The sequence below is a fragment of the Manacus candei genome, unplaced genomic scaffold (genome assembly GCF_025592945.1).
Source record: "Manacus candei isolate 608988 ecotype Guabito, Panama unplaced genomic scaffold, ASM2559294v1 h1tg000048l, whole genome shotgun sequence".
Taxonomy (NCBI): Eukaryota; Metazoa; Chordata; class Aves; order Passeriformes; family Pipridae; genus Manacus; species Manacus candei.
In genome coordinates, this window is record NW_026138096.1 from 9,851,050 (window position 1) to 9,870,461 (window position 19,412).

General features: G+C 46.4%; 1 protein-coding gene across 3 annotated transcripts in view; it reads right to left on the reverse strand.

Moving 5' to 3' along the window:
* The window catches only part of FGFRL1 (fibroblast growth factor receptor like 1), a 173,105-nt gene extending 163,019 nt beyond the window's left edge, over nucleotides 1-10,086 (reverse strand). The window contains exons 1-2 of one of the 3 annotated variants that reach the window (XM_051798592.1): nucleotides 9,432-10,086; nucleotides 8,216-8,325 (exon numbers count right to left, since the gene is read on the reverse strand). In XM_051798592.1, the coding sequence (XP_051654552.1) occupies nucleotides 8,216-8,276 (61 nt within the window). In that variant the 5' untranslated portion in view covers nucleotides 8,277-8,325; nucleotides 9,432-10,086. Of the gene's footprint in view, nucleotides 1-8,215; nucleotides 8,326-8,455; nucleotides 8,595-8,700; nucleotides 8,818-9,431 lie in introns of those variants that run through there. The other 2 variants (XM_051798593.1, XM_051798591.1) reach the window with 2 other exon arrangements.
* Between the last annotated feature and the right edge of the window lie 9,326 nt (nucleotides 10,087-19,412).

Here is a 19,412-nt window from a genome sequence, read left to right on the forward strand (position 1 = left end):
ATACCAGGAGGAGGAAAGATACTCATCAGCTCCGATCTGTTATTCTAGTTTTATATTAACTACTGCAGATCACGATGAACCCTCCCATGGCGTGGTGCCACACTGTGCAGAACTGAAACTCAGCCTGGTCTTACGAGGCTCCAGTTTCTGCTCTCTGGTAGGATTACATATTTAAATCCTACTCACACCTACTCAGCCACAACCCACTGAACCTAAAGGGACTATCACCTTTGTAATGCAACCCTGAACATTAAAATATGAAATGACTTATCAGAGCACGGAGCCTGATCTCCGTATGCTGGAGGAGCTGGCAACTCTTCTCCAGTTTCCCATTTTAAACTGCCCAAAAATATACATTAAACACTTCCTAATATTACTTGTCTGGATAAAGAGACAGTGTTATTTCCACCAAAATGTAGTGTTAGTCTGCAGAAGAACAGGAAAGATTTTGATTCACCCAGACGGTGAGCAAGGTGGTTCACAGCACCCTCTCTCAGAAGCACATCCACACTCTGAAGGAGTTATAGCCACCAGTTTTACATAGACTAGTCAATGACAACCAACTATTCTTCCTTCCACAGAGAGTCTGCAGTATCCCTGGGGAGATATTCCACAATGTTCAGAGGTTCATCCTGTTATTCATTAACCCTTCCATCCTTGACATGCCGTTCATACACCTGTAACTCGTCTGACATTTGTCATTGCTTAACCAGCAGTTACAGATCTGTTACAGATCTGTGTTAACAGATCTGAGAACAGCCACCTAGAAAAACAGCTTCCTCTATTACTCCAACTCCCACAAATCTATTAAAGAAGGGGAAGGAGGGAAAGAAACCAGGTTACAGTGCTCCAGCATCTGCAGCAGCCTAACTCCAGTACTTTGGCTAGTGCAGCTTTGAGAGGCTGGTGGGGCTGAATAGCTTTCCCTTCTCCTTCCTTTGTGGTTGATTTAGCCTCACCCCATCCACCTCTGTCTAGAAAAAGGAAGATTTAAATCCATACAAAGCAATAATAAAATAGTAGTTAGCACAATGAAAGCAACACTTTTACATTAGAATGTTTTTACTCAGAATCACATGTTGGTCAAAAGCCAATCAAGTCTCACACCTGTATGTGGGGGCACCTGGGAGGACACAGGAAAAAACAGAACTATAGCACAGATTTCGAAAAGCTGAATCCCAGCCTCCTCTTTAGAGCCACACACTGCCCACTCAAGATCCTCTCCCAAGGATCACCAGGCCTCAAAAGCAGCAGTACATTAAATAATCTGGCCTAAATTTACTCTTGAAGGTTGGCAAATGTTTACATTTCCCTCCATGTCCTCCTCCAGCTTTTTCTTTCTGCCCCTGTTCTGGGCAGGACTAGCAAGCCCACAGGTGCCACAAAGATGTTGTGCCACTGCACAAAACTAGTACCTAACTCTTACAGTCATCAATTCATGGGGCGTGTGGAGCAAACTCAGCAAGGAGAATATGAATTTAAAAAAACCCAAAACCTATTGCACAATTTAAATCTGCATTTCCATATTTGTCTGCTGTTCCTGTTTTTATCTAACATGCACAAATACTGATGGCTCCTAAAACTCCCACCAAATTCAATACCCCTTAAGTGGCACCTAAGGTATGACACCTCTTGAATTACTCTCTTGACTGGATACGCAAGATTGTGTAAACCTTTCATGAAATAAATTTACCAGACATCAGAAGAAATTTCTTGGGTCCCATCAAGCTAGAAGCCACTCAGAGAGAGGCTGAGAATAAAGGTGTAGCCATCCTGAGAAACATTAACCTGCTCCAAGAAGTCTCTGTTCCCAATTTACATTTTTCTCCTTCCCTTAGTGAAGCTCAAAATTAAGTTTGAACACTTAATGGAAGAAGTAGCCTGGAGTTACTGGCTGAAATTCTTCATGAAAATTGGAGTGGTTGGGATGAAATAAAATGTTAGGTTGTTCACAGCACTGCAGGATGCTGTGTTTCTACTGCGATACAATGGGGAGACTGTGCAATCAGGGCAACCAACCAAACTCCATGCAGCCCATGTTTATTTGACTGGGAAGTGTGGGGAAAAAGAAATAAAAATCAGAGCTGTGAATGGATTCGGCGGCACACATTAACTTATTAAATAACACACAGGCCAGTCTTCAACCCCTCCACACCCAGAACACTGCCCGCAGAACAGCACCCTTCCTTTGGGGATAAATCTCTCTGTGGCAGCCCAAAGTGTAAGCAATGAATTTCCAAATTGTTTTCAGCCCCAGCAGTGCACGCTCCACCCACCAGCCAGAGTTCACAGTGGCAGCAGCAACATGCTTCTAGAATTAAAAAAAGTGAGTTCCAAGCTCTCCAGTCAAGCAGGCGGATGGCAGGATCCAAACTGCCACACTTAGCCCACATCTCCTCTGCTGTCATACATGAGGGATCCATATGGAGGCAGATATCACGGATACTCTGGGTAAACCACCCTTCAGGGATGGATCCAAAGCCCATGGGAGTGAGTAGGAGTCGCAGCACCAACACTCACTGCCTCTGAATCAGGTCCTAACATGTTAAAACTGGCATGGGCTGCATCTGCCTATCTCATACGACATCAGGACAGCAGGATCAGATTATTCAAGCTTGCTTTTGGAAATATTTTTGTTTTACCATAGTACCACAGTTGCTATGAATGAGCAGCAAATTCAGTAGGCTTGCATCAGACTGCGGTCTTTGCAACGTCTGCAACCACACTGGCTCCACTCTCAAAAAGTCCCTTATATGACTAAAAATGTTCCACTTTGGTGCAAAAGATTAGAACAGGTCAACACAGCTAAACATGTACAGGGGTGTTATTATTACAGAAAACTCCAAGTCAAGGCTGATTACAGAGAACAAGATAAGGAATAGAAATCCAAATTAAATGTTCAAAACAAGATCAGATCCATTTCAGCTTGAGCAGCCCATCAGAAAACACAGGAAGAGTTCAGATGTAAGACAAATCCCTTGAAACAAGACAAAATGAGCAGGTTAATGAAAGAAAGGGGAGAAAAGAACATTTCCACTAACCCCTGTAATGCTGGGTTACATATGCACAGATCTTTAGCTCAGCATGATTTTACAAGTCACTGCAGACACAAGTAGGAGCTTCATGTCTTACGAAAATCAGCTGCTCTGGTTCTACTCCCACTGAACAAATAAAGCTATTCCTAAAGGTTGTTGGGGTTTTTTGTAATTTAAACTAGGCACAAAAGGACTTCTGTATGATTATTTTCCCCTTTCGGTGGAAATTTTTATCTCTTCCAATAATTAATCCAAAAAGGCACATCCAGACTCCACTGTATTCACACTATTCCAACAGGATTGTTCTGCACCCAGATATACCAGCGTTGCTCACGGTGAGACAGACGCTCAAAAAGGAATTATCAGACAGGCCATTGGAAAGGATCAGCTCTATCAGCCAATTCATGTCTAAAGACAAACTTCATCTTCAGTTAATAAATTAGCATCAATGGTCCCAAATCTTGAAAAAGGGGTTCTTACTTGCTAGCAAATGTCATTTCTACTTTTTTTTTATTTTGAATGACTTTTTTTTCCCTGGAAGAACCACTGTTGTATAATATCTCAAGAACCATATGAAAGTTTCTTCTGTGGCTAAGAGTCAGGCTTTGGAGTCCAGCCTTTGCTGTGTACAAGTTCAACCCAAAAAAGACATGTTTTAATTTGCTGCTTGCGTCTTTTAGTGAAGGTCAAAGAAACATATGGACTCTGGAAAACAGAGTTATAAAAAGTTTAAGGAAAATCTAAATGTATTTGAGCAATTTGCGGAGTTTTTTTAATATTCTTAATTAAAAACAAATAAAATCAACCCTAATTTTCCAGTATGACGCACACTACATTTTAAGTTTAAACTCAGCCACAATTTAAAGCGGCCGACAGCCTCAGAAGAAGGGAGGAACCAGCATTTAAAAAAATAACCAGGATTTTCTTAGATCGTCGTGTTGACTCTAGGTACAAGTCATGCTGGCAGATTATTCATGAGCAAGTTCCCCAAGAGAATGATCCAAAAAATACCCCAAACTTCACCAGAAGATGTGCTGCATCTTACATAAAATCTGAATTGGGCTGTTAGATCCGAACATGCTTCTCTTTCACAAGCGAGAAATTACCTAATCATTATCTGGTAGCAACCACTCAACAAGAATAAAGGAGTAAAACAGAAGCCAACAACCATCTCTCTCATATTATCATTATTTATCTTTCCTAATTTTAGTACCATTCACTCTTATGAACCTCAAAGTTACAGAATGGGAATTCTGTTCATCACAATGAAGAATTCAACTCCCAAGAAATAAAAACCACTTCCAACATCCTACTCGCTTTTCTTCAATACTAAGAGAAACAAAAATGGCACGTAAGATTATTTCTGCATGAAACCATCGGATTTTGAAGTGGCCCCATCAGCAAATTCCCCGTAAAGCAGGCACCAAGCAGGTTTGCAAGCCAAGGTCGCACAGAGTAGTGCCAGAACAGAAAGCAATTAAGGTCCCGTTCTTCCCCTCCCTACGCAATGCACCGAAAATGAAATCAACATCCAAACTAATTAGTTTCCAGCAGAATATCAGTTTACTCGCTAACAGGAGGGTGGTTAGTGCTCTTACCAAAACCTTCTAAACATACCATACAAAATCTTGTTTAAGCCACGGGACCAAGCCAAACACACCCCAATGTTACCATATACGGTCACCAACGGGAATATGATGGCAACTTGACAGATTCTGAACAAATATTGCGTTGTCTGTCACTGAGATAACATAAGCAGGAAAATATCAGATTATATTACCTGTGTCCAACGGGAGGTGTGGAGTGGCAGGAGCTACACTGCTGCAGGACATAGCCTCTAAAGGTTAGTGACCCAAGATGGCATTCGTCCCTGCAGAGGAGGGCTGGGGTTGGACACTGAGGACTTTTATGCCCAGTATGGGGCTGCTTGGAGAGAACAGGAATGGAGTGACATGAGGGACGAGCCACTGGACCTGCGCTGTTATCCTAGGTTCAGGGCTGACATTATCCCATGTGGCTGGAAACCAGGCTGAAGCTGCTGCCTCACACCTTAGCTGTCAGCCGGGAGGCACAATCCCTCTAAAAAACCACAGCACGGGTTTTGTTCTCAAAGAGTGGGGTTTGTGCACACAGACGTTCTAGTCTTCATCCACAAGGGAAAGCAAGCTACCAAAATAGCTCCTGAGGAAGACTTTTTGGTACAGGCTCCTTCTAGAAGATCTTTAGCCTGGAATAAGATTGGTCACTGAGGAAGTTATTCCAGATTAAGTTTTTTGAAAGAGTTATTACAGTGCATTTGCAGGTGTAGACAAGCCCGTAATCAGATTCTTTGAGTTTTGACCCCAAAAGCATTGGTTCAAACTTATACAGAGTTAGCCCATCCTTCATCCCTCCAAATACAGCCAGTTCTGCACTTGGACCTCTAAAATCAGACCTGTCCTCTGCTTAGCCTGGATACTTCAAAGGTATTGCCACTTTCTTAAGAGCTTTCTTATCTTGGTTTGCTAAGATATCCCCCTTTTTTGCAGCGTCTTCTATCTCAGCGATGAGACACATTAGGTCACAAGAAGGGACAGAACCAGTAGGCAGAGATCTGAACCTGGAAAAACGCCTCCTTTTGCTAGTGGAGGTGGAAAAAAATAATTGCCGCATTAGCCCAATCAGTCATCCCTGTGGGGCCCTTTGCCTTAAAAGGCATCACCTAAATAAAGATTTAAAAATAATACAACGTAACATTTAATGCAAGATTGCAGCTGAGTATTCAACTGTCAGGAAATATCAAAGCCGGAGCGCGTGGGCAACTTAACTCTGCCCCCTTGTGCAGATGCACTATGGCACAGCCCTTCCCCGAGCACGGGCACGACATCAGTCGGCTCCAAATTAACATCCTGACTCTAGCATAACCTACTTTTGCCTAATATGAGTAGAAAAGAAGGACCACCACTTTCCCAGAGAGCCTCCTCATCTGCTTCCCTCATTTGATCACAAGCCAGCGAGCACCTATTTAACTTCCAATGCCTCGGATCAGGAGGTGTTGGCACACTTTGGGCCACACACGTCTAATTTGCAATCAGGATACAGATATTAAATGCCATTTGGCCAAAACAAAGAGCCCTTCTTCCTCCAGAGAAGAGCCTCATGACCTCAGGCTGAGGTTTGGCTGAGGAACTGTCTATAAAACCTGAGTGACTGAAACAGGTAACACTTACACATCTCCAGTGGCCAAACCCGTTGTATGAGATGTTCAGAAAAAATCTCCAGGCACGTTAACAGTCTGGCACATTTTTCAAAGAATCTGAAATTATCCTAATGTAAATGCCTAATAATTGGAGATATTTGTCAGGACAAAATAATGTTTCCAAGTTCTGGAGAGTGCCTCATCTCCGCTCATATACAAATTTGATCTTCCATCTACATCTTCCGATATCAAAAATGTTCTCAACTTTAAGGACATCCAAAGTAGGATTTAAATGTCAGGATATTGTCTATATTTTTACAGCAGTAAATCTTGAAATCAGCACATGAATGAATGACATTTTTCATAGGTTTGGCCCTGGTTTTTAAACTCTGTTTCTAGATAATTTTAAACAACCAGAACCATCTCTCCATACACTTACAGGATGGATTTTTCCAGCTCCAAAAAGGGTTCAAATAACCCAATTACCAATATGATCCTATCAAAGTTTTATTAAAAAGACCTTCCCATAGGAAAAATTATGATGGCCTGAAATTACCACGGTTAATTTTCTGTCACTTCTTCACACGACAACAGCCCACAGCACTTCACTTTCCAGGGGCAACAAAAGTACGAGCAAGACAAGTGCAAACCAAATTTAAACAGGGTCACCCAGTAAAGCAGCCGACACTCAGCTCACAACAGAGACAAAAATCTTTTTGTCTTCTCCTGCCCACTTCAGATCTTTTCCGGAACTCCACCAACTTCTCAGGTCCATTGCAATAATATACATCCATGAGGTCATCTCAATTCATACGCTGCTGCCCATCGCCTACAACTTAAACTGAGTCTCCATTGTAAACCTTGCCGGGAACTCAGACTTGCAGAACTTACAGCCTATATACTGTTTTCTTTTTCATCCAGCTTCCAGCCAAATCATTTTATAGTGCTTTTGCCTCCATAAAATATTTGCTTGGGAGCCAGTGCCAAGAAGAAAAAAAAAAGCACAGTGCACTAACCAAACCTTGGGTTTTCAGAGTAATGTTCCCCCTCTTCTTTCCCACCCTACCCTCAAGGTTTATTTTTGGTGAGTTACAGCCCAAGTGAAGGACAAGTTTAAACCTTTTAATTCACAACTTCATCACGCTGGGTGATTTAAAGGTCTTACAACAGTTCATGAAACTCTGATACTGTTGGGAATTGCAGCTGAAGCAATCTGCATCCTAAAGTCATACCCCCATTTTTCTGGAACAATGCAGCCCCTTACATTGTGACCAGAGGTGGGGAAGCTGAAAGTATGAATTCCCATTCAGGCTTTCCAAGGACAGCACTCACCAAGGTACAACACAGGCAAGAGTGGAGGAAAAGCCACTGTTCCTTGCACTCTGACCCCAGAGCTTTGCTCAAAGCACCTTCCCATAAAGACACTTCTTTTTTCCTACCCCCATCACTCCCAGGTCAATGTATTTCAATTTGCCTCTGGTAAGGAAACCTGTTTATTGAAATCTGATCAACTGCTGGAGCCTCAGCGTTAAAATACGCTCTCGCTGTTGGGAACTGTCATTTGTCTGTCACCAAGCAAGTTAATGGATGTGTTTGTTTAGTTTGTAAGTGGGAATACATGGGGCAGGGGCTGGAGGGATTACAGGAGGGGAGAGGTATTTCTGATCCACAGAGGAATGCAGATGCTTTTCTTCAAAATTGTCTGTGTACTTTTACACAGGCACAACAAAAGCCCCTGAAAGTTCACCTGCGCCTCAGAGACCTGAGCAAAAGCCGGAGTGACCGCGCTCCATCCAAAAGGATGGCCCCGAAACCACGCAGGTGAGGAGGCACCACCCGTGGGCACGAGCCTGAACCCCTGAGCAGATAAGTAACAAGCCTGTGCCGACAGCAACTCCCCTACAGGGTCCCTCTGAGGGCACCGTTTGCGGAGCAGGAGCCCAGCTGAGCAGAGGGAAGGGTGTGAGTCACAAAGTGTTTGCACCCAGCGCGGTCTCCTTACCTCTCGCCGAGTCCGAAAATGCAATTATCCCTGCGAAAAGGAGCGCGAGCTGCAATTCCATTTTGAAAACCAGATCCCACCGTATCGTACAGGCTACTGTCCTCTCAGACCTGGAGGCAGGGAAAAGGAGAGCAAAATAATTACTAGGGGGGAAACCCCAAACAACCCTCAACTTTGCAGAGTTTCAAATCCTGTTGCGAAGACTTGCGAGCAGAAACAGCAAATGAAAGTGCAACGTACTTGTAATTCATTCCTTGGTGCTCAGCGAGTAAAACTTTGCCCTCCTCTCTGCTCTAGCCTGATATAAATCAAGAACCCACTGAGGTCAGTAAGCTCCTCTAAGTTTACAGTTAATGCATAATTCTTTCGTATCCTGTACAGAACCAGTCTGGAAGGCAAACAAAACACTAGCAAGTGGCCATAAAACAAGATTTCGGGTTAACAATTTGTGGAGGAACTTGAGGAAGGGAGAGGAGGAATGTTACCTCTCCCATCAGCAGCCCAGAAAACTTTGTGTTGCTGCTCCAGTGCCCCTCAGCCAGGCTCCGCTATGGGTACGCGCCTTCCTCCACTCCGAGACTTCTCTGCACAGCACTGATTCCTCCCTTCCTCTTCTTCGCCCCCGCCCCCCCCCCCCCCCAGCCCCACTTGTTTCCGTGGGCTCCAGAGGTGCTTCCCAAAGCAAAACCACGCTTAATTACTCAGATTCTTGAAGATGCCTTCCCTGTGATACGCACACCCGGTGTAGATCAGGTTTACATTAATTACACCCTGTTCTCCTCCTAAAACTCTCACTCTCTAAACACTGTCTGGATTCCTCACCCTTGTAAAACTCCCCAGTTTAAACACCCCGTGCCCCCAGGACACACAACAACCCGCGTACAGCATCCAGCAAAGCAAACACGGCGGCTTCGCCCTTCGCTTCCCCGTTTTTCCGGCGGGGACCGGGGTACGGGGAGCGGGGCACGGGGGGGCTCCCCCGGGGCAGCCCCGGGGGCGCAGCGCGGTTCAGCCCCGCGGCGGCCGCTAACGGGATATTCGCAGCCGGGAACTGGGGTCGAGAGGGAGGGAGGGACCCACGGGGTGGGGGAGACACCCGGCGCGATGCCACCTGGTGCTGCCCCCCCAGCCCTCGGCGGCTCCCAGCTGTGCCTTAGTATCTCCCGGGACCCCGCGGGGTGTCCCGGGCGGGGGCGTCGGCGCGGGGGGCACTTACCTCGGGTGCTGCCGGGGCTCTAACACCGCGCTCTGGCGCTGGAGCCCATCCCCGCCGCTCGCCGCCTCATGCCCTCCGCGGCCACGGCGCCCGGCGGGCGCTCCGCCGCCGGCCTCTACCTCATCCCCCCCTCCCCGGGCGGGCGGGGGCTGCCTGGGGCTGCCCTCCCCACGGAGCGGCTCTGCCCCTTCACCGGCTTTCTACCGACACCCCCCCCCCCCGCCGCCCTTCGCCCCGGGGGCGTTTTTTTCCACTCGAGAGTCACGGAGCGAGGAGCTCGGGGAAAGGGGGGAAATCTTGTAATTATTTTTTTTTTCCTGCTTTCCGGGCTGGGCTGAGAGTGTGTGTGTGCGGGGAGGGACAGCGGGGACCTGCCAGAGCCGCCGGGGCTCCCCGCCGCGGGATGCCCGGTGATGCCGTCCTGCGGCTCGCCCAGCCGGAATCCCGTTTAAGGAGCGAGGGGAGGAGAGGTAAGGGGCTGGGGAAGGGGAGGGGAAGGGACGGGGGGGGGGGGGGAGAACCGGGGCGAGAGAAACCGGCGATAAAGCAACTTTCCCTGCAGGGCTTTGTGGCGGTGGGGGCCGAGCCGCCGCGGAGGGCGGTGCGGGGCCGCCCCGCTCCAAACTTCGCACCAATCCCCGGGAGCCCCCGGCAGCCCCCGCCCTCCGCCGGCCCCGCTCCCCTTAACCCTTTGCGGGAGCGGCCGGGGCGGCACCGGCGGCTCCTTGAGCGCCGGGAGTGGGTGGGACCGCCCCGCAGCCCCCTTTGCAGCGGAGCCCCGCAGCGCTCCGCACCCCACCACCGCCACCCCTCCGGGCTCTGGGAGCCCCTGCGGTGCTGTGCCACCCCGCTGCCTCTCTGTGCCCCAGAGCATCCCCCTCCCCGCACACCCTGGAGCCCCCGTGAGCCCAGCGGCGGTGGAGACCTCCAAGCCCACCGCACCCCTCCCTCCGCACCCCAGAACCCGTCCCTGGCAAAGCACCCCTCTCCCCACGGCCAGGAGAGAGCCCCGGCCGTGGGAACCCACCGCGAAGGCAGCGAGGGAGAGTGGGGGGGGGGCGGCTGCGCCGTTTTGATCTCTGGGCTTGGATGCAAATGATGCCAGAAAGAAACTGGCCTGAACTAAACTAAGCCAACAGGAAAATAAACTGTGGAGATGTCAGTTTCTTATATTAACTGTTACAATTATTTATTATTTACTTTCAAACAGGGCTCGACTGATGCATCCGCTCTTACAGCAAATCACTCTCGCACAGGATCAAAACCAACCTGGCAGAATTCACTAAACAGACTAAACAAACGACAAGAGAAAAAGTGGCCTCAATAGCTAAACATTTTGTATATTGAGAGAAATATCGTTACTGTTGATGTTATTGTTTCTTAGATCTCTTACTTGATATGCTCCAGCATGAAGACCTCCTTGAAAATGGAGCTGTCTCAATACTAATTGAATGTGATAGGCACCAGGACAACCCCTAAACCCAAGCCAAGAAGTAATTTGAACATCCATCTTATCTATTTTGTTAGGATTATCAAATCACACCCTCAACTATTATTGTTATTACTAAATATTTTTACTCAGTGGTTCCTGATAGCATTAAATCTTGATACACAAAATCAGTATGAAAAAACATCTAAGACTAAACACATAAACCTCCCAAGCCAGAAACAAAGTGGCTGACAATACTGTTTTTATATTTTGCATATTTATATCAACATTTTTATCATTAAAGTTAATTCAGCTGAGAAATCCCAGACGGACTACTCCTCCTATCAGGCAATAACTTCAGCCTCATTGACTTCAAAGACAGTGTTGACTGAGGGAAACCTTCAGGACTTAGCCTATGTGGTCATGTTCATGCCATGCCTTCTGATAAAATCACCCCAACTTGCACCAGAATGAGAGCCCAACTCCACGCTACATCTTGGGGGATGATGTGTGAAACAGCTCCTTGTAACATTTCCCTGCTATTTCACCACAAAGGATTCAAGGTCTTTGTCTCAAGGACATCAACACACAGGTAACCCAGTCCTAAAACTATCTCCACGACCTCTGTTCCCCTGCAGACCAAAGTCTAAAGCAGCCTCAGTTATGGCTCAGATGTGGGACACCAGCTCACAGGCAGGTTTCTCACCAGGTTAGAGGGACCTGACTGAGCTCCTACTCCTCATCTTGTTTTTCTGAGCCATGCACCAAGATCGAGGTTTAATTCCCAGGTATACCATCACTGTCTTGTCTCAGACTGTCTAGAGACTTGGGTGAACTCTCTCTGGGCCTGAATCAGCTTCGGTCAAGAAGAAGAGACCTTCTTCCAACCCAGGCTGTGCCCAAGACCAGCACCGAGCATCCAGCTCAGGTTGGACACAGCAGATAAAAACCTTCTGATGGATCCACTCCTTACATCCTCACTTCCTTTGTGAGGATCACAAATCACATGTGCCTTTGTAGACTCCAACATCTCCCAGACTCTTTCTCCTCCTAATACAACTATAAAGCAGCAAAATCTTTTCTGCAGCCTTTCACCAGTGTGAATTTCTGGGAGATGGAGGATTACAGAAGTGGTACACAAAATGGTCAGAATTACTCAGGTGACTGAACAGCTTCAGATGTCCCTAAACCTCTGTCTTCAGGCATTCAGAAACTTTTTAAGAACCTGACTCCAAGTGATGTTGCAGAAAGATTACATGGGGCAGGGAATGGAGCCCACAGCTTCCATACCCCAGACTAAAATAACCAGAAAATAAACCCTACTGACTCCAAAATGTCAGCACAATTTCTTTTAATTTTTTTTCATAGGCTCGAGTGCCTGACAGAAAGTCTGAAATGATTCTGTAGACTTCATCCATCTCATTCCCAATGCTGCAGTGGATGAATAAATGTAAAACACTGATACAAGAAAAATAATTAATATTCCCGAAACAGCTCCTACTTTATCAGAAACAAAATCTCATGCTGTTTTCCCAACACTTCTACCTAAATAAGGAAACATGCAGAGCTGTGTTTTTTCTGGGCTGGCTGTAATTTGCAGGATGATTGAGTAGTCTGAAAGTCAACAGCCCCAGTTTGCTCCTGCACCCCACGATCCTGAGACAAGGCTGTGGGAAAACAGCTTTCTGGAGCTGACAAACAAAAACGAATGCTAAGCAACGAAATACATGTCTCCACATGGCCTGAGAAGCAGCCTAACAGTCCATTTGTATCCCAGTTGTCCCCAAAGCCCCGTTTCCAGAGCATGACTTTTCAGATTTCACATAGTTGTGATGGTCTAGTGAACATCCATCCCCAGAACGACTTTTCTCATGTCTCCAAAACCACAAATTGGACTTTTTCCAGCTTTCTTACCTCTTTTCTCCCAGGAACTGCTCACCTCCATCATCACAGAACTCCATTTCCCCCCATTTTCTCCCTTCCATCTTAATTGTTTTGCCTTTTTTTTCCCCCCTACAGATGACCTGGGAGACACAACACCTCCAGACTGTAATTCCTAACCTCTTCCTGTGATTTTTTTCAAACTGTCGGTGGCAGCCATGCAGTTGAATTTCCCATCACACCCAGCACCCCAGTGGAGCTCTGGTCATCCAAGCAACCTGGGTTGGCAACAGTGCCTTGCAGGAGCACGAGGTCCCATGGCACAGATCCACAAGGACATGCCACCGGGGCGGAGGGTGTGTGGGACTGGGTGGCTCCGTGCAGCTGACGGAACACGTGAAGGTGATGGAAGGGCATGGCCAGGATTAGCACATTCCTTCCACCTGCCACCCTGTTTTTGCAGCCCTCCTCTGGTTACCCAGGGCAGAGCAACCACGTGGTGTCAACCTGAGCATCCATCTAGGGATGCCTGGAAAAGGGGATTGCTCCGGATGCAGGGAAAGGTAAGTAACGTGATTGATGTGGCAGAGGGCAGGTTTCCCTGGGTAGATCAGTTCTGATAAAGTATTTGGCATGTGACAAGACAGCACAGAAAATGTCACAGCTGGGCAGACAAGGAGCACAACAGACATTTTTCCATTTGCACAACAGCAGAGTCACTGTGCTCTGTTTGGGTCCACAGTTGAAACTGAAATGGTGTTTTTCAGAGAAAGCAGTGTTTTGTGAGAGTGGAATCACTATATTCCCTATACGTGGTAACTGAGACTCAGCTATAACCTTAGGTAATATTCAGAGGGGATGTACGGGAAGATGGAAAGATCAAACAAGGTGATACAGTCCTGAAATCTGTATTTTCTTCTTAATAAAAAGATACCATCTCTTCTCCCCACATATACGTTTATTACCTCAGAGTATGCTTTGCTCTAAGCAGTGTTGCAAAGAAACAAATGATTCCTCATATGCATACAGTTCACTTTTATATATGAAACACAAATGCCATTGTCTAACAGAGAAGAAAGGATGGTAACAGGTTTAAATGCCCTTTAATCCAAACCTTGGGTCCTGTGCAGAATACTGTGAGGTCCCAATTCCCCATGGCCCTTGCAACAGGACTTTCAAGGTTTTTACAGGCACAAGTGATCCCTCTGGTACCTTGTGGTCTCTGTCTTGGTCTGAAGTACCACCAGGAGAGAGTTCCCAGCCCTTTCACCAAGGACTGGTCACACATGCTGCCCAGCACACTGTGCCTGGAGAATGTGCTTGGATTTCTCACTGTTGCTAAATTTGCACATGATGGCATCTGCAGGAAATCATTTCCACCATCCCCAGTTGGCCGGGAGACCCTATCTGTCTTGGCCAGGTTAGGCACGCTGTGTCAGCGCTCCCTGGCACTGGGGAAACGTGACAGCCCTGATCAGGGCCCAGGCAGTGCTCAGGGAATGCCAGCCAGCCAAGCCCAGCCCATCCCAGCCCAGGAGGATGCGTCCTGTTGGCAGCGCGAGTCCCTCACGCTGCCTTCCCAGGGGCTGCCAAATGAATTTCAAGGTCTCCGTGACTAGGACACACTACTCAGCAGCTTAGTTCGTGTTTCCAAGATGGATGACAGCAGAAGAAAACTCCTCACTCCAGGCTAAGCTGAACGCTCCTCTCAAAAGGGAAGTTTGCTTACACAGGAGAAACAGGGCATCCCAAATCAGCAACAAGAAGTACAGACCAGTATTCCCTGGGTGACAGCTTCAAACAGCCTTCTCTGCTCCAAAAGTGTGTATAAGAAGGTTGTAGTATAATAAAACACTAGAATCCACACAAAACTCTCCTTCCTTGCAGGAAAGGTAGGAACAAGGAAGGGGTTTAGATCAAGCAATCCAGACAGAAGAACACAGAAAAGGTTTTGGACCCACAGGGGTCAGATCTCACCTGCTTTTTGCCTGACTTCTCTCAGTAGACCTAAGATGCTACATCTCCCAACAAAATCTGCTTTCTTTCCACCTAATAACTGCACCACTGTGACTGCTATCACAGGAATAAACCTAATCTGATACTCAGGGCACCATTTCTACACTCCTGGAAGGTGCTCAGCTGTTCAGATTAGGAATATGGAATAAGGTACAAAAAGATTATGGAAGAATAGGTTGCCATTTGGTTAAAAGAGCTATATTCTTGCATTCTTTAATTGTATCTCATTCCTCTTTTTCATATCCCTTTGCATCACTCCCTACTTTTTTCCACTCTTAAATATTTGCAGGCAGTTCCCTAACTCAGCGGTTGCTCAAACTACAAGTAGTTAAAGTTTCCAAATGTTCTCCATAAACACATCCTTCCTCAGGCCCCTTATCCTTTATATCACTCAACACTGGTTTCTTGGAGTCGGTCTGACACTGATGTATGAAGGATTTGATTTTGCTTTCCTTTTACATCTGGCTAGTACAAGAATAATCCCACTGGAGCCATTGGAATCATTCTAAGTGAGAAAAAAAACCTGATCAAGCCAACAGACTCATACGTGCAGCCACTATTCAGTACAGGTAGGCTGAGCTGAAGACTCTGAATCTAAAGACCTTTGAATCTAAATGTCTCATCTCAGGAGGAGATCACCATTTCGGAGACCTAAATCTCCTCTCACTGCTCCATCACATCATCATCCTGTGCAAGGAAGTTTGTCTGTACACATCAATGCTGCGTTTAGCAAATAGATGTAGCAAACATGAAAGGAGGGTTGCGATAAATAACAAAAAAAAATAAATGCCCAAGATCAACAGACAGAGTGAAAAACAGATATGTCAAGTATTAACCGCTGGACAGACGTGAGGAATGTTAAAGGAAACCGTTTCGGGATTTATGTTGAAAAAAATAAGACAACTTCCCCAACTATTTCCTTTCAAATCTCTCAGCATTTTCCATAAATTCCATGTGCATGTGTGGTGCTCTCTGATAACATACAAATCTGCATGCATAAACTGTTTTGAAATGTTTGTACAGTTTCATCCAAAAATATGACTGTATGTTTGTGTTTTAATTGTCAGCAATAGGAGATTAGGCAAGAGCCACATGCATCATGTCAGGGGCACTGACTAAGTTTAGGTGGTATGAGCACAACCTTCCCCTTTCTGGCTGGACCTTGATAACAAAGAGAAACCAAATTATCTGAAGGACGAACCTGTAATAAAGCAGCAGCACAGCCCCTGCTCCCAGTGACCAGGGTGCTGGCCCAGACAAACCCCCTGAAACCAATAACGCCATTTCAGATTCATACAAGTGTAACCAGGAGCAGAAATTTGCTGATTTCCAGGTCAGGCGTCAGAGTTTTTGCAACTCTGCGAAAAAATAAAGATAAAGCCCTTGGAGGGGAGGGGAGGGGGAGAAAGAGGGACTGACACTTTGCCTCAATCAGCGTTGTTTGAAATGTCTTTCATTTATTAACATTTCTTGCCGAAGCCAAACTTTAGTTCCACTTTATCAGGAATATAATGCAGCTGCATTTTCTGGATGGGAACACCACCAAAAATATGGTAACTATATAGTCGACAGCTATGTCTTGTTTACTCTCATGCGTGAAAACCATACGGAAACGATCCTCATAGGAAATCTCTATCTGTATGCAAATAGAAACAATAGGAGAGGCTGGAATGGGATGCTTGCTGAGAAATGGGGCGGGAGAGCTGTGTTGCCCTCTCCCCAGTGAGTATCTTACTCCATCCTGCCTGGACTGGCAGGAGCTTGATTTTGCCCTGGGTTTGCCTGAGAAAGTCTCCTTGATTCCCTGAAGTGCAGATCCAGCCAGGTCAGGCAGCTCTGGTACAGCAATAGGGTTTTCAGGGAATATGCACCATCTCCTCAATGCTTTCACTGTAGGACATTCCTCTTAGAGATGCATTATTCCTGAAGCAAATGCTGAGGGCAGGGTGCTGGCTTGTGGATGGCTCTCAGCCCATGCAACTGCAACACCACAACTGCTCAACCTTGGCATTATTCCTCGCAGGGCATGAGCTGCCCATGGGGGAAACCATGGCACAGGGCATGAGGGCTGCAATGAGGGAGGCATCTTCGGAGAGGCATCCCCTGAGCTCTGTGGGGACTTCTCAGCCCTTCAGCTGCTCAAATGCTCGTCAGACTCTCCTTGTCCTGGTGCTGCACCCATGGGCTTATCCTGCAGGTGCAGGGCAAGTCTGGGGGGAAGGACACTCACATCACAGGGACAAATCTTGGTGGACCTGAGGAGCGCTGCCAGCTTGCCCACAGCTCAAGGAAGCTGGATACAAAATCCACCATGATATGACCCACCAGAGACTACATGGTGGAACACCTGTCCCACCCTCCCCAGGCACGGGGACTGTTCAATATTAACCACACCAGGTCTGCTCAGGCTAGGGCACTGCAAGACAGCCCCTTGGGTTGGGCAGCTGCCCCTTTAGCCATCCCCAGTGAAGGGAACAGCAGAGAGCATGCTAAGGAGCCCTGGAAATATGCAAGGACCTGCCAACATTTGCTGCCAAACACTTTTATCTTTCGACAAAGATAAATCTGTTGCTTACTTAACCCAGCCTTCATGAAACTCACAGCTCCAGGTTTCCAAAATAACAGGAGCAGAGTAGGCTGGCTGGTGTCCTGGTGAACAGCAGATATATACAGGGCAGCTAGAAGGTGACACCGTATCTCACGAGAAAAATGGCTGGATAGTAAATCATATATGATAGAAATAAATAAGAACTTAACCTCCACGGGCCAGAGAACTTATCTTCTCATGTTTCTGTAAAGTGCAGGTGTCTGTTTTCTTAAGAGAGCTATTAAGGTACAGCGTTAATAATGAGGAACAAAAAAATCTGCTACTCAAAAAGAATAATGAAGAACATAAAAATCTTGCATGGCAAGACAGATGTAATGCAATAGTAAAAGAGCAGAAAGGTACCATAAATACACAAGAGGGTATCCTCAGCTGTCACACGGCTTGTAACCCAAAACCAGAGGGAAGAGAGATGCTGGGATACAAAAGGTGCAGCCCCCACAGCAGTGCTGGCTCTGAACTCCAGGGTCTGCTCACCCAGGTGCATTTATCCATGTTATACACGACTGTGAGTTCAAACAGAGTAATGTCATCCCAGGGTTTGGGTGTGGAGCTTTGGTGGGAATGTGGAGCCTGCCTTCTCCACAAGGCCCCACATCTGTCTGACCAGGCATTGCTCGTTTGCCAAAGCTTTTGTCAAACCTCAGGCTTCCTGCAAAAATGAGCTGGACTCCACTCTCATTTTCAGGTCATTTGTTCCTTTTTTACAGGGATAGGTGCTTCAAAACCATTACAAATACTGGGACTAGAAACTCCCTTTTTAGCTATAAATCTCACCAGTCTCAGTAAATACTAATTTTTTTTAATACTAAAGTTATTATCTGGCAAGAATATAGCCCCTTACTCTGCCACCCGTGACCCAGGCTGAACCTGTTTGGCCTGTGTTATTGTGCTAGTGTAATTCAGTGGAAAAGAGATTGGATTAAACAGGCAGCTCTGGAGGAGTAAATAAAAGGAACATGCTTTAAAGAGTAAATAGACAAGTCTGGGTATAATGGAATAACTCCTGGTCATGCTAAATCAAAGAGAAAATAATGCCCTCACTAAAATCTGCACATGGATGTTTGTCTCTGCCAGAACAAGAAACAACAAAACCCAGAGGGGAGCAGAGGATGCTCTGGGGGTCTCTGCAAATCCACACTAAAAACAGTACTCCCAAAAAATGTATAATAATAATAATAATAATAATAATAATAAAGAAGCAAGATCTCTGTAACAGCCAGGCAAGTGCTGGGGAAGAAATCAAATTTCTGAATTATCTGCACAGGTTTTCTAAGATGAGTGTAGAGAAAGCCGGGTTGGCTCCAGTTAGTTCCTCACTGATTCCAGACCAAATTTGTTTAGCAGCAGAAATATTATTTTTTTCCTCACTGCCAGCCCTGCAGTTCAACCTGGACTGGCGGGTTGCGTCCTCAACTTCACCTCCTCTCTTCCTTTTATGCTGCTCCAGCAAAGCCAGGAGCGTGTTTGATGTTTGAAGGCAGTAATCCCCTAGCACAGGGGATCCTATATGAGTAGCCAGTAGCTTCTGTCTGAGCCAGCAGCATGATGTCCTAAGGCAGGAGAGGGCTGGGAGGATTCAACACTCCCTGGCAGCCTCAGCATGCAGATTCCAACTTTGGGAATGGTGAGCTGCCATCATCAATCAGCCCAGCTGTAAAGTCAATTGATTTGTCTCCCTTCAAAGGCTGTTTTACCCCCAGCAAAAAATTTGAGAAGCTGATGATACAAAGCTCACTGCATTTCCTCCCCTTGCTCACCGGGGATTTGTACCTCAGGATTTGTACCTGCAAGAGAAACGGGGCGCTCACCCTTCTGGGACCAAAACAAGAAAAAATATTTGTTTGTAAACCAGGGGCTGATTCTGGTTATGTTCATTCCTGTATAATCCACGGTGTATCCTGGTCTGTCCCCATCCCTGGGCTGGCCTGCAGAGAGCGGGGAAAAAGATTTTAAAATCTTTTTTAAAATTTTGTCATACTGCTTATATGAGCAACAAATATCCAAGTAGGATAAAGCATATGTGGAGTCGCATTTCTGAGCTGACATT